This window comes from Triticum aestivum, chromosome 4A (assembly GCF_018294505.1).
Source record: "Triticum aestivum cultivar Chinese Spring chromosome 4A, IWGSC CS RefSeq v2.1, whole genome shotgun sequence".
Taxonomy (NCBI): domain Eukaryota; kingdom Viridiplantae; phylum Streptophyta; class Magnoliopsida; order Poales; family Poaceae; genus Triticum; species Triticum aestivum.
Window position 1 is genome coordinate 649,863,093 of NC_057803.1, and position 13,901 is coordinate 649,876,993.

At 40.2% G+C, this 13,901-nt stretch overlaps 2 protein-coding genes and 1 pseudogene across 5 annotated transcripts; 1 reads left to right on the top strand and 2 right to left on the bottom strand.

Annotated features, from left to right (window-relative positions):
• Positions 1-70: 70 nt before the first annotated feature.
• On the bottom strand, positions 71-10,016 carry LOC123087869 (uncharacterized). Of its 4 annotated transcripts, none has more exons than XM_044509992.1 (17): positions 9,383-10,016; positions 9,239-9,310; positions 8,254-8,359; positions 3,007-3,172; positions 2,634-2,909; positions 2,461-2,554; positions 2,244-2,374; positions 2,084-2,165; positions 1,868-1,994; positions 1,631-1,782; positions 1,273-1,552; positions 1,124-1,179; positions 960-1,049; positions 821-880; positions 630-695; positions 489-558; positions 71-389 (listed from the first exon to the last, which is right to left on the bottom strand). In XM_044509992.1, the coding sequence occupies exons 5-16, from the start codon at positions 2,764-2,766 to the stop codon at positions 489-491; spliced, it is 1,341 nt and encodes a 446-aa protein (XP_044365927.1). In that variant the 5' UTR covers positions 2,767-2,909; positions 3,007-3,172; positions 8,254-8,359; positions 9,239-9,310; positions 9,383-10,016; the 3' UTR covers positions 71-389. The 4 variants fall into 4 exon arrangements, 3 of the variants coding, with proteins under 3 accessions (XP_044365927.1, XP_044365926.1, XP_044365925.1); XR_006441550.1 differs by having other exon boundaries at positions 313-389; positions 489-550; XM_044509991.1 differs by lacking the exon at positions 489-558 and having other exon boundaries at positions 9,708-10,016.
• Positions 3,137-5,876, bottom strand: LOC123084193 (ATP-dependent DNA helicase PIF1-like). The gene is made up of 2 exons (XM_044505918.1): positions 3,582-5,876; positions 3,137-3,172 (listed from the first exon to the last, which is right to left on the bottom strand). The coding sequence occupies exons 1-2, from the start codon at positions 5,001-5,003 to the stop codon at positions 3,137-3,139; spliced, it is 1,458 nt and encodes a 485-aa protein (XP_044361853.1). The 5' UTR covers positions 5,004-5,876.
• A 355-nt stretch (positions 10,017-10,371) lies between the features above and the next one.
• Positions 10,372-11,454, top strand: LOC123084195 (probable receptor-like serine/threonine-protein kinase At4g34500; annotated as a pseudogene).
• Positions 11,455-13,901: the final 2,447 nt, after the last annotated feature.

The following is a 13,901-nucleotide window of genomic DNA, read 5'->3' on the forward strand; positions in this document are numbered from 1 at the left end:
TTTGCAAGGAATTTGACTAAAATTTTTGGCATGACCTTTCCTTAATTTTCTAGCATTTGAACATGTCACAGGAAGATACTATATATTGAGAACAAAACGTCACAGGAAGATAGTATATATTTGAAACAATTGTAAGGAAAAGTATTGACACCAGTTGGAAGCAAAAAATGACATAATCAGCTTAATAAAAGTGCATACAAATCCAAAGATTTCATAATTCAGACTTATTACATAAAATTAGTCGATATCTGATGACATGCTTAGGCTGATCATGAAGTAGTTGTAATGATAGTTTTGGAGGTAATTTTCAATGGAAGGTGGTGCAATCCGTAGGTGCTTTTCGTGCGTCTTGAAGATTCCCTGGTCCTTGCATGGTTGTTGAAGGTGCCCTACATGTTAATAGAAGAACATTATTGGTAATGTTATTGTTGTAGCAAAGGGCGACAAAACTTTATATAATTTTGTTTGGATATGAGAACTGATAGTACCTATGTGTTTTTATTACTGCTATCCTCTTGTCCTTCATAGTTGTTCATTTTCTCATTGTTATCTGCAATGCTGTTTGATTGATGATGGAAAGTTAGATTGTGAATCTCATTTTTCTATGTGATATGAGAAGAAGCACGTACTCTTGCTTATGCTTTTTGACAACCTGGAGATGCACTTGTGTATCCTGAAGATGTTCATGTTGTTGACTGGCATGTAAACAGGAGATATTGTTATCAATGCGTACTCTGTTTGTTGACTGGCATGTAAATAGGTAGATGTACTTTTCAAAGAACTTCAGTGATAAACAGGAAATATTGTTATCAATTAGTACCCCTCTTTGTTGGTGGCTCCATCTTCTGTAAATTGGATGCTTCTTTTCGCTGAAGAGTACCTGCAACCAAAAATCGCCATTTGAATTCCATATTGAATATAAGCTGAATGTTCTTTAGTAGAACTTGAAAAGGTATTACCTATTTATGATTTTGTCGGTGTCCATAGTTGCAGATTGGCAAGGGGGAGGCATAGTATTGCCCAAGTGGACTTGTGTTAGGCTCCCTGGACTGCGAATAGGAAAAGTTTGGTGAACATTGTGTAGACAGAGGATGTAACTTCTATTTTGTGATTGATGGCAAACCTCTGGATGCTCTTTGATGATGATGGACTGTTCTCCAGGTCTTTGCTTGGAGTTGACTGGAAGTATTTAATGGTTTAAGTTCAATATTTTAGGTAATACAATTGTAATTAGGATGGAGTTATTTTGTAAATTGATGAAAATTGTCTAACCTTTGTAGAGGGCAGTATTTGTGCATTGTCAACTGAGAAGCTTTTCTTTATGACATAACTTATGGGGAATCTGTATACCAAATCAACCTTCATTCCTATATAGAACAATCTGGTTTTCCCAATGGCATTATCTAGGGCGGTCACATGTTCCGCGGTATCAACTTTCATGTTTTGAGAAGCTTGTATGGCATCTCGCTCAACCAGTTCTTCAGCAATTTTAGAGAAAGCAATGGCATCTAAATCTCCTGAGTCATCTGTAAGTGTTATTGGTAGCTTGTACCTGGAGAATTTGATAGTTGTTTTTATGGAACAAAATATGTAAATGAAGGCAAATGTTGTATAAAAACAGAGATCGTACAATGGCTTTGGAGATGAATTTGTGCAAAGGCATGTTGGAGTATCTGAGTTGTTGTTGTATCCTCTGTCACAATGTTTGCATCCTTTGTAGTACCATTTAGTTGAAGGTACAATAGATTTAACTTTCGCAATGGTGCTGTAGGTAGCTCCTTCCTAAGAGTTTGCAAAAAGGGTGCATTGAGAATTTGCTGTAGAAGTTCACTGATATACAAATAATAGGGTAGATAAGATGATTGACCTGAAAATTTGAGGTGGGCATATCTGATATTTGTTGAAGTGTGTACATTTTCCCTGCTGCTTGAATAGGAGATAAATGCATAACCTGAGGTAGTTGGTGTCGCAGAGCTGGAGATTCCCATTTATAGCTTCAAAAAGAAGCAGTGAGAAAAATATCAGCATGTTAGATTTTGGAAAAAGAAGGTAGTAGTTGCAAATATAAAGGATAATCGCTGACCTGGTTTGGTAGTTTTTAACTTGAGATGTATCCAAGTCAATGTAAACTTTTGTTGCAGAGGTTGAGGATGCATGCAGGGCACCTATATGTATATATGGTTACATGTCGTATTAGTTTTGGCTCTTATAGTCATTTTAAGAGAGAATATTTGAGCAGTTACCTAGAAAGCTCCCAGCTGTGAGACCTGCAAAAATGCCAACTACAATGCCTTCTTGTGATTTTTTAAGTACAGCTTCTTCATCAAATGTTTCACCATGGTGGCCCCAAAGACGTATTTCTTGTGTCTGTTCACTGCATATGTGGAACAAACATTTGTTGACACAAAGTGTATAGGGATGGAAAAGTTTTAACACACTGTAGTAGTAGAAGAAACATACTCTAGGTTTTGAATTTTGATTTTCCTGAGTTTATTTGTAGATGTCTGACTTGCATAATCAAATGGCCCAATGTGGCTAATGACTCCTATTATATCTGGAGAGAGAAACCACATACAAAATTAATTTATGTGTTAATATTAGTATGAAAGAAAAAAAGGAAATCCAAGTGTTACCTTGAAGTGGTTTTGCAAAAGTATCTTTTTCTGGTAGATTATCAAATGGAAAAAAATTGAAGGAAAACTTTGGTATATTTGTCCCTCTGGTTTCAAGTCGGTGAACCTTAGTGCTGTGCTTGAATTGCAACATATAGTCTTGGTGGTGATATATATGGGTTTTGTTTTTATATTAACAGCTGCAATATCATTAAAGATGTAGACATGTCCTTCTGTGAGTAAGGGGCGAAATTGTCTTTGAAATTTTTTGGGTACACTGATCTGCGCCATATTGCCCTGCCATAATATTCGATGATGATGTGAAAATCAGTAGTACATTTGTTCAATAATATGATTATTATGTTGGAAATAGAAATATTAATGATGGACTTACATATTCATCTAAAAGGATACCATCAATGCTGATGAGAGGATCTGCAAACTTGGATTTCATGTTTATTGCATCCCATAGGCGTAAGAGTCGTCCAAATACCTTACAACTCTGTTGACCAAGAGTGATGGTTTTAAGGGCTGTAGTGGATTCCATTGATGTAATATTCCTGAAAGGGAAGCAAGTAATTGCATAATAACGATGTATTAAATGGAGAAATAATTATGTAGGGTAAACACACTTGAATGTAGGAAATTCCTTTATTCAGTTCATAGTCTATTAATTTGACTAAAAACTTCAGCATAGACTACATTATGGGTGCGATTCTCATAAAAAACTGGACTATTTTCGATTAGAACTCTCAACCCCTTTGGTGAAGTAACTCTGGAAAATGCTACATATAATTGACCATGAGAGAACACTGGAGATGGAAAATAGACTCCAACTCTATTTAAGGTTTGCCCTTGACTCTTGTTTATGGTCATTGCATACGGAAGGCGCACGGGGAACTGGCGCCGTCTCAATTTGAAGGGCCACCTTGAGTGAGTTGATGTTGTGACAATGTGTGGGATATATACTTTTGAACCTGTAGCCTTCCCTGTTATGATTTCACCTTCAATCACATGATTTGTCAATTGGGTGACAATCAGCCTAGTACCATTACAAAGTCCCCTTGATGGATCAAGATTGCGGAAAAGCATAATTGGAACACCAATCTTCAAGTGCAACTTATGGTCAGGAAGTCCGGGCATCGGAATTGTGTTTAGAAACTCTATTGGGTATAATGCTTCAAGAGTGGAATGATTAGCAGTGCTATCGTCAATTGAATCAGAACTATAGTAAGACATTTCAGTCGTTTTTAGCTGAGCAATTATTCGGGTATTTATATCTGAAACCACCTCATTTGTAGGTGCTAAAATTGCACGTTGACACAAATATGATGAAATATTTGCTGGCTCAGAACCTAAGTCATAGACAAATGATATCAATCCATCAAGGTTCCTACAATCTGACGATAGAAGCAAAGACTCTGGAATCTTTATAAATGAGTTACTGGAATCATTTGGGACAGAAACAATCGGTTCTGTTCCATTGCCCACCCTAAGAAGCCATTCAGCAAAATTACTTAGCTCCTCTCTTTCTAAGGTGGAGAGATTTCCTGACTTGAGCCTCATATTTTCAGTTAACTCGAGAAGCTTACATTGTCTCCATAAATAAGAATTAACAATGCATGACCTTAGAATTTGGGCTTTTGTTGCATTGTGTATTACTGGAAGTGTTTGCCTAAAATCTCCACCAAGCACAACAGTTATACCACCAAATTGCTTATTTTCTGCATTTTGCCTTATTTCTGATAATATATCTCTAAGTGTACGGTCCAATGCTTCAAAACAATATCTATGATTAGCAGGGGCCTCATCCCATACAATAAGAGAAGTTTTTTGGATAAGTTCTGCTAAGTGTGTATTTTTCTTTATACTACACATGGAACTCTGAGAAATGTCTAAAGGAATTTTAAAACAGGAATGGGGGGTTCGACCCCATGGTAGCAGTAGGGAAGCAATTCCTGATGATGCAACTGCTAATGCAATTTTCCCTTTGCTTCTTACAGAATTAAGCAAAGTAGTCCATAAGAAAGTTTTTCCAGTTCCTCCATATCCATAAACAAAAAATGTTTGACCTTCAGCATTCATCATAGAATTGTAAATAGCATCAAAAACATCTTTCTGGTTGTTGTTCAGCATTGAAAGGTTGTCATGTAAAGTGGCAGTCATAGCAGGCACATCATAATTGAGCTCATCTAGTAGTAGCCTATTTTGTCCAGAAATATTAGTAGTGTCATCAGGTAGCGGCAAATTAAAACGGGATAAACAATATCCTGCATCTTTTAGCAATTTATCCAATTCATTCAAAAGATAAGATGAAATATATATATCGGCCAAGGGATTGCTAGCTTGAACACGATTCTGACTCAATTGATGGGCTGCATCTTCAGACATTTTTTATGCATGGTCATCAAAAAGTTTTCTAGGATTTGTTACCTCACAAAAGAGCAAAACTGTGACAAACAGTTGGCGTAACTGGTAAGGCATAGCCCATTGAGCGGCATCTTTTAAGGCATTGGACCATTCTTCATCATCACCAAGGAGACCTAAAGCCTCACATGCAGCACGAAATGTAGGATATTCATGGCCATTTATAGTTCTGATTTGAGGGAAGGAGGTTGGACCTTTGACAATGTTGAGCAACAAACGTAGATACTGAAGGTCCCCTTGGTAAGGGTTGACATAAGCAATTCTGCCAATTCTTCTAGAACCACAACGATAATCCCAGTATTTGCCATTTGAGTTGGAGTGCCATGTAAAATATTCAGGAAATTCTATGTAGGTATATTGTTTAGCCAGAGGGTGTTGCATATTAGCTTCTAACCTGCAGTCAACTTAGTCGTCATATTCCTTGGATTTTCAATCACTTCTTCAAGGTCATCATCTTCTGAGTAAATTACATTATTCTCAAATGGAAGATGAACTGGAAGTCTTCCTACGGAAGGGTCTGCATAGTGAATATCATACTCTAGCAAGCGCCAAGCAACCTCATTTGGTGTAGTACAACGACATTCTAGATAATTTTCTATTTCATTGACTGTTTCACTTGATGAATTGGATGATCCAGAATTTGAATGGATTTTAGTTCTGGCAGAATCAAATCCTTTTGTGACATACTTGAAAAGATATTTGTGCATGCCATCATGATTAACCTTCTCTACATTTATGTGAGCTTGATATTTAACTACCAAGTCGACATTGTGAGGAACAACAAATCTGTTATCAATGTCAACTCCATTTTTGTTGACGGTTATTCCATTGTTTGGCCTTGCATATTGTGTGAAATCATTCTCCAATATAGTTGTTTGCTCACAGGAATCTTTAGGATAGAATTTTGTGCATTTTCCTTCAGACATACAGGGAGATTTAGTATTTAGATTTCCACAGGGCCCGTGTATCATGAATGACGATACAGCATCATAACCTATTGGATCATTTTTAGGATCTGGCAACTGAGCCGAAATAAGAAAGTCTATCTTTTTCGCATCTAGGGGCTCATCTTTGGATAACCATATGATGATATGGACATGAGGAAGTCCACGTTTCTGAAATTCAATGGTGTAGATAACTACAAAAGACAGGCATGTTATTTACGTAAAGGAAATGTTGGATTCGGGCAACATTAAATCAATTAATGATGTGGGGAGACAAATTACCTGCATTCGTTGGTCCAAAGAAAATTTTCTTTTTAATATCATCCATTAGCATATTTAGCTTCATTTTGAATACCCTATTGACAATATCTGGACGGTCAGAAGGTTGTTGCCCTGGAATGGATGATAGAACCTCTACTATCTCAGGCCAAGCTGCATTTGAAGTGAATGTGACCAAGAGATCTGGGCAGCCATATTTCCTACATATAGCGATCGAATCTTGATAATTTTGGTACATATATCGCGGGCCTCCGGTGAATGAAGATGGCAATATAATCCTTTGACCAACTGAAGAACCGGATGTATTACCTCTTGAGACAAAATTGGTCAAGTCATTATATGGTGATGATCTATATTTTTTCTGAAATCCGGGCTTGCGATAGAATGCAATACGAAATTCTTCAACACAACAATAACCATCCACTTCATAAGCTTGTGTCAATCTTTTACCTCTCAATGGCGTGTTGAAATCACCTGGTCTATCATGTAGTCTATATGCATAGTACTCTAGCATAGTCACTTTCTTACGGCTTATAGCTTGACTTTGTGGCGAGGTGCGGTACATGAGGTCATCATGGTAACCATCCTCTCCATATGGAAATAATAGAGGATACTGCATAGCCATAAACTTGCAATGTTTTTCATTGATTTGTTGTAATCCTGATGAACGATTATCTATTATAATGTCCCGCCCAACATCAGTTGACCCAATATCACCAACAACCAACCCTACAACCTCAGATGCGACCGGAGCACTATAGATGTCTCCATGTGCATCAGGTTTGCCATATAATCTGATAAAGAACTGATCAGGAGCATCTGCGGTCAATCTTTCCCGTGCTGTTCTAAATAGTTTCACTATGGGATTATGGGTGTTAAGCATCGATATAAGGGACTGGACAATATCTTGATTAGCATTGAAAGAAGGGCGGGCAGACGAAGACCGAGATGATGAAGGGCGAGAAGATGCAGTAATATTTATGCGGTTTCTAACCTCATGCTCTGTATCATAGATATACAATTGTGCATATTCTGGTCGACGATTCTCAGGTCGCATTAGAGTACCGATACGATGGCAGACTTGACCACTAATCTTGAAAACATAGGGTGCTCGGCCATCATTTATGGATTCAATAACTTTAGCACCCATTGAAGTCATCGCAAACATGGTATTATACTGCCTGATATGATCAAAAAAGTGGTTCGAAGTTGCAGTGTTCTGTGAGGTTAATAAATCCAATAGAGGCTGAGGAGGAGGATCATATGGTTTCAGCAAGATTTTCCCTCCTTTACAACACAAATTATATGTTGGATCAGAAGTATGTCTCTCTCTGCCGATACGCTCTTCATACCAAAACAAAGAACGACAATGTTTGCATGAATGTGTGCCCCCCCCCAAGGTTTAAGGGTTGAAAGATAGTTCCTGAAAGATAGGCCATGTATATTTCTCTTAATTTGTACAAAATGGAGACTTCAATCTGCAATACACTAATTTGGTAAATAATAAGAGCTTACGATTATGGATTAATGCCAAATTTTGTGTTTGGGAAGCTAACGTAGAGGACTCTCCGGTTAATCGTCGGCGTACTGAATGTTTATCTGTAGATGTTTTTGCTAGTTCATAGGAAGCATAGGTTGATGGAAACATATATAAGGAACAAAAATATCCTAACTAACCTCTATTTCTAAGTTGTGTACGTTGGCGGCGGTTATCGGAAGCGGCAGATTGGTTTATTTCAGGTATGACAACTGGTTGTGACTGACGACGGGGGCGCCCACGACCGCGTTGGACTGAATGGCTACCAGGATTTGTAGAAGAATTTGCGGTGCTATCCATCTTAGCAAAGCATGTGGGCAAAATTGACTTAAATGGAAGCAGATTGTAGCCTATATGATTGAATAAATATATCACACAAAATAATCCAAGGTAGGAAATTCATACGGTATCTAATATGTATGGAACAATATGGATGGTGCATATGTTCGCATACCAATGGAAGAAGCAGGGGACCGCTGCAAAAATGAATTGAAGCCAATCCGAGGAGCAAGAGACCTACTATAGCAGAAGTTGAAGAACCTTTTGATCTGGAGAGCAATCTACAAAAAAATTAAACATAAGTTGAAGGTTAGGAGAAATCCAGGGTGACTGAAAACTGGAAGCATGCTGCAGGAAAATAACTACAATTTAGTGATAAATGCCATGGCCAGTGGCCTGGAGGAAGGGTGAGTACGCATACGGGAGGGATGGGGGCACTCCCGAGCTACACCTTGGATACATCATGATAGTTTTTTCGGTTTTGGAATTTTTCAGAAAAGGAGCAAAATAATTGGGACAAAGCATTGAATTGGGACATATCCACAAGTATCCAAGACGCATCCAACATGTATCCGGATTTCTTTTCCTTCATTCTTAATGTTAATTCTTCAGATACCTGTTTAGATACGGTATCCAATACATATTCTCAGTTTGTAGAAACATGTATCCTGCAGGTGTACAACGGAGCTTGGAGGGAAGCACCGCAACAATTGTGTATTGAAGTGTCACACCGGTTGCTAATTTTTTGGTCCTCTTCAAGGAGAAATTATATTTTGTCATAGCAGCTTCTTGTTATAAACACAATAATTTTATATTGATTCTCCAAACTGAGAGGCCTATTATATTTGAACCTCATCCTCATATCCACTAAGAAGAAAGCCAAATTTCCTGCGCTAACCCATGTTTATTTCTCAATTTTCTGATTGTAGGATCCTGCTACCACCGGCCATGCAAAGCAAATCGGTAGGCAAAGATATACCTTCAAATATACTAATTCATTTTATTTCTTTGTTTTCATCACTGCTAACCAATTTGGCCCGTCCTAAATTAGAAACATGTGCAGGTCATAGTGCTAACCAATTTCTGTAAGCATCTAATATCATAATCAAATAGCAATTTGATGAAATAGGAATCTGAAAAAAATGCAAGGAGCAAACGACCTGTGATGTAATGTGGCCAATCCAAGCAGCAAAAAACCTACAGGCTCAGCATCCTTCCATCCCCAGCACAACCTGAGAAATTTGAAAGCATAATCTTGTGAGGATAGAAATCTTCAGAGAGGGCAGAAAAGAGGGAGTGTGCACCTAGCAGGGCTGAAGTTGATTCCCGGACGTGGAGGTGAGCAGGCGTTCGTGGTTGATGCGTATGGCAGAGGGGTTATAAGCACAATCTTTTCCACAATTACAGGGCAATGAAGCAAGAGATAATGAGGTCCATAAATTGAGTTGCAAGGCCATTTCAAATGCATTTGTGGCATGGAGGTTGAAGAGCGGGGAAGATGAAGGAATTTGGTGGAATTAATGCTCATATGTGGAGCAGGGGTGACTGGCAGGGGGGCATTGGGCGTGGTGGCGTATGTGGAGCTGCGATGAATGGCAGGGGGGCATTGGGCGTGGTGGCGTAACTCACCGGCGGTGGCTGGCCATGAGGACGATCAATTGGGGAAGGGAGGCAGAATCCATGGCGGCGGCAGCTGGATCCCGGGCAGGGGGGGCATTGAAGGGGGCCATTGAATCCATGGCGGCGGCGGCGGCTGGATCCCGCGCCTCTGGAGAGGTTGCTCGCCGGGGACGACCGGTGGTGAGGGCGGCACGGTTAGCAGGGGCGGCTGGCTGGAGGCAAGCATGATTCGCGGCGAGAGGTGGGAGAGGCCGCGGTGGCTGGACGGGGAAGAGCAGGTCGGCTAGGTCGTGCACAACCGCCGGAAGGGTGTGGGTCGTAAGTGTGTATCCAGGATGATAGATGCCCATGGGCTCTACACCCAGCCCAGAAGAACGTGGACGTGCACGGCCCAAACTAACTGGATATGCAGTAGCGGACGGAACAATAGGAACGAAGCGGTATTTTCCACTTAGCGGTGGCAACACTCTGTAATTTCGTCAACATTTAATCAAACGGCTACAAACTACTGAGCTATACTGCATCAACGGCTGAAACAATTCAGATGACGTGGCTCGATGTGGAGGCAGCAAAATCAGCTAGTGGGGTGCCCCTATTTAGATATAGAAGATAAATAATTCTTCTGCAGGTTGATACACACAAGACCACTTCACGCGCTACCTGGCCGCTGAAAATGGCCATTTCGCCCCGGCTCCGGTGCAGCAGCTGTCTTGCTGCAACGCTGCCTACTATGCTCAATGCTCAAAGCATAGTGAACCACCTTACTGAAACTAATCAGAGAACCATGTGGGCTAGCAGAATGATAGTGGAGGACGAACAACTGTACATAATCCATGTTTAGGGCAATGCTGGCATCGGTCTCCCAGTTACGCTGGTCGTCAAGAAGGTCCAGAGTGTGGATGGAATAGTGGACGGTAATCTGGAGAACCGCTGCAAGTCAGATGATCCTGTAAGCCAGCATCTGTCACTACAACATCGTCAACATCCTACACTTCATCCAGAGGGAAGACGCGATGATGCTCGTTTACGCGTACGAGGTGAATGGCAACCTTGACCACTGGCTGCACTGGCGGAGGAGGGCGAACCACCACTCAGCTGGCCGAAGAGGAAGGCCATCGCCATTGGCGTGGCCCAAGGGCTTTGCCACTTACACCATGGACGCAATAGACAGATTGTCCACCACAACATCACCTCTAATAACATCTTGCTTGATCAGGAGTTGAATGCCAAGATTGCCGGGCTCAACCAACCATTGCCTATCATGGGGTTTGTATTTGGTAACTTTGGATACAGAGCTCCAGGTATGGTGGGCGATCTATGCTTGCAATGAAATTCCGTCTTATAACTAGCATGATCATTTACTAAATAGCCATATAATTGGTTATTTGTAGAATATGGGAGGGCGGCAAGCCAGCTGATGGAGAAGGTAGACACGTACAGCTTCGGTGTGGTGCTGCTGGAGCTTGTCATGGGGCGGGTGGCCAGTGTAGCAGATGGTCAGTTAGCAATATGGGCAAGTGACAACTTCAGTAAGCTGATGGCAAAGAAGCTGCAATGGTTTAAGATTGTTGTGGACAAGGGCATCCCAGATCAAGAAAGGTACATGGAGGAGATGGCAACCATGTTCAGGTTGGGCGTGGATTGCACTATCGAGGATCCGCAGCAAAGGCCTTCCATGCAGATGGCTCTCAAACGACTTCATTGTGGCCGTGGGCGCGGCCGATTCGGAAACCTTCTCACCTGCTATAGCCTGTAGGGCCACCAGCTAAACCAAGTGCCTTAACTTTATTTACTTTTTTAAAAAGGGGGAAAAGGCAAAGGCATTCCCTACTATTCACATGAAAAAGAAAGAAATTGAAATGTCCCGGATTACAATGGGCACTTATATCAAAAAATGTTACTTCCTCCCGTAATAGTTTTCGCCACTTGCTTTTATCCGTGCACGATGTGGTTGCAATGCTTGAAAACAGGAAGTTTTCATAATGCTATTGAAACAATGTTTGTTCTGTTTCTGACTGCTTCGCACATGCCTATATGACGTAACACTTCTATTGAACTTTAAGGATGTTAGTATTTGGAGTGGTTGTTGATTTGGAAGTTGCAAAATGAACTTTCTTGTTATAGAATATTGAGTTAATTAGGCAGAACAGCATTCTCATGTTTCTGACATCGAAATCTTGAATTCTTAGGAAGTATCCCCTCTAGATGTTTGCAGGAGAGCCAAATTATGTTCTTCTTGGGCACCCAATGGAAAAGAACAAATGTAGAGCACACCTATTTTGCTGAAATGGATGATCACTAACTGGTAGGCTGTAGTTCTAAATGTAACTTGCCACATTGCTATGAGTATATATATAGATGTGGAGATACTCATTGCGTATTGCAGTTAGTTTGTATGGTGACTATATGAAAGATTTTGTCAGATGTGTCTGCTTGGATTTAAATAGTTTATCAGGGTATCTTGTATCTTCCAGATACATCACTGGTGAGGATGTTGTCGAAGTGAAGGGCGAAGGGCATGTGAGCTTATTTCAGAAGCATGACATCATAATGCTTCTCGCATCCAATATAAGCTGACCATGCCAAGCAAGAAATATCAGCCAAAATGAAGTCCATAAGAAAACAAAGTGGGACTCAACTGCTCTAGATTTTAAGAATGAGTTCTTCATAGGATGGGGTAGCACATCCAAAATTATGTTAGTCTTTGCAGTTCTTGCTCCTTGGAAACTTGCAAAGAGAACTTTCTTGTTAGGGAATATTGAGTGAAGTAGGTAATATAACATTTTGATGTTTCTGATAGCAAAGCCCTTGTTGTTCTGTACTGCACATCGTGGATTCTTAGGAAGTATTCTTTGCAGGGATATTTGCAGGAGAACAAATTTATGATCTTTCTGTGTGGGGACCTAATGAAAACAATTAGATGACACAACTATTTTATCGTTTGAAACTTATAAATGTATCTAACAGATACTCATTGTAAATTGCAATGCTGTTGTATTCTGATTACATGAAAGCCAATGTTGCATGTTTCCTGTGTGAATTTAAAGAATTTGTCTGTTGCTTCAGTTCCCAACCTTTTGTGTTTCACAAATTCTTATCGGGGTGTCTTATTTCTTTCAGATGCGTCACTAGTGATGATGTTCTTGAAGTGAAAGGAAAAGTGCCATGTGAGATCAGCTCCTGATGAACTGACATTGACTGAGCTTATGTTCTGTGGTAGATGCTACTGTAGAGCAGATGGTGACTCTACTTTCTTTCCTTGTTTGGCGAGAAAAGCTTCAGGATGCCCCAAAGCCACGGTAGGAGCAAGAGACAACTCAAATGGTTGCTTGAATGCAAGGTACCTAATATACTACTCCCTCCGTTCCATAATTCTTGTCGTGGTTGGAGGGAGTAGTAAACAACCTATTGCTGATGTCACATCAATATATTAGATCCCCAACTGATCCTAATACTAGAACATATTGTTATGGTCTTTCCCATGACAGATCCAGATCTACGTGATGAAATTGCAATGTCCTAACATTTCCCCATGTACAGGTTTACAACCTTCTAATTACTTGGTTCGTACTGTTCTTGTTCATGGAAGGATATGACAGAAACAAGGGTGCTCTACTGCAATTTTCGTTTTAAGTTGTTGCTGCATGGATGGCTATGTCTTGAGAAATACATCAGTTTAAACTGAATATGTGGAATGCCATCAATACCAGCTGAATGTGTCAAACTGATGTGGTTACAAATTAATCAGTGTGCAAACTGCAAACTGATAGTGGTCAGTGAAATACCTTTATTTTCCATTCATTGTTGCATCATCTTTACTTGCTTTCCGTTTACTGCCGCCGCTTGTGGATTTTGCTCTTGTTGAAGTTGTGTTTCTATGTCCAGCGCAGTTCGTGTTCTTTTAACATGCTCTTGTTGAAGACAGCAGATGAATTATGATTATCCGCGCATTGCTCTTCTGCCATGCACATCGCCTATTCTGATTCTAAATGGAAGAACTTCAAATGGCCAGGTGTAGGATTCATTTATCAATGTAAGTTGAACTTGAAAGTATGCGATACATAACTGAACAAAAGGAGTTGAGAAACAACACACAAACTAGGTTCCAATAGGACCCAGATCTCAAAACAAGATGAGGTAGCAGAACCACAACTAACTCTTTTTTCACGGGAGCACAAAGGGCGTGCCGAATAGCAGCTGACA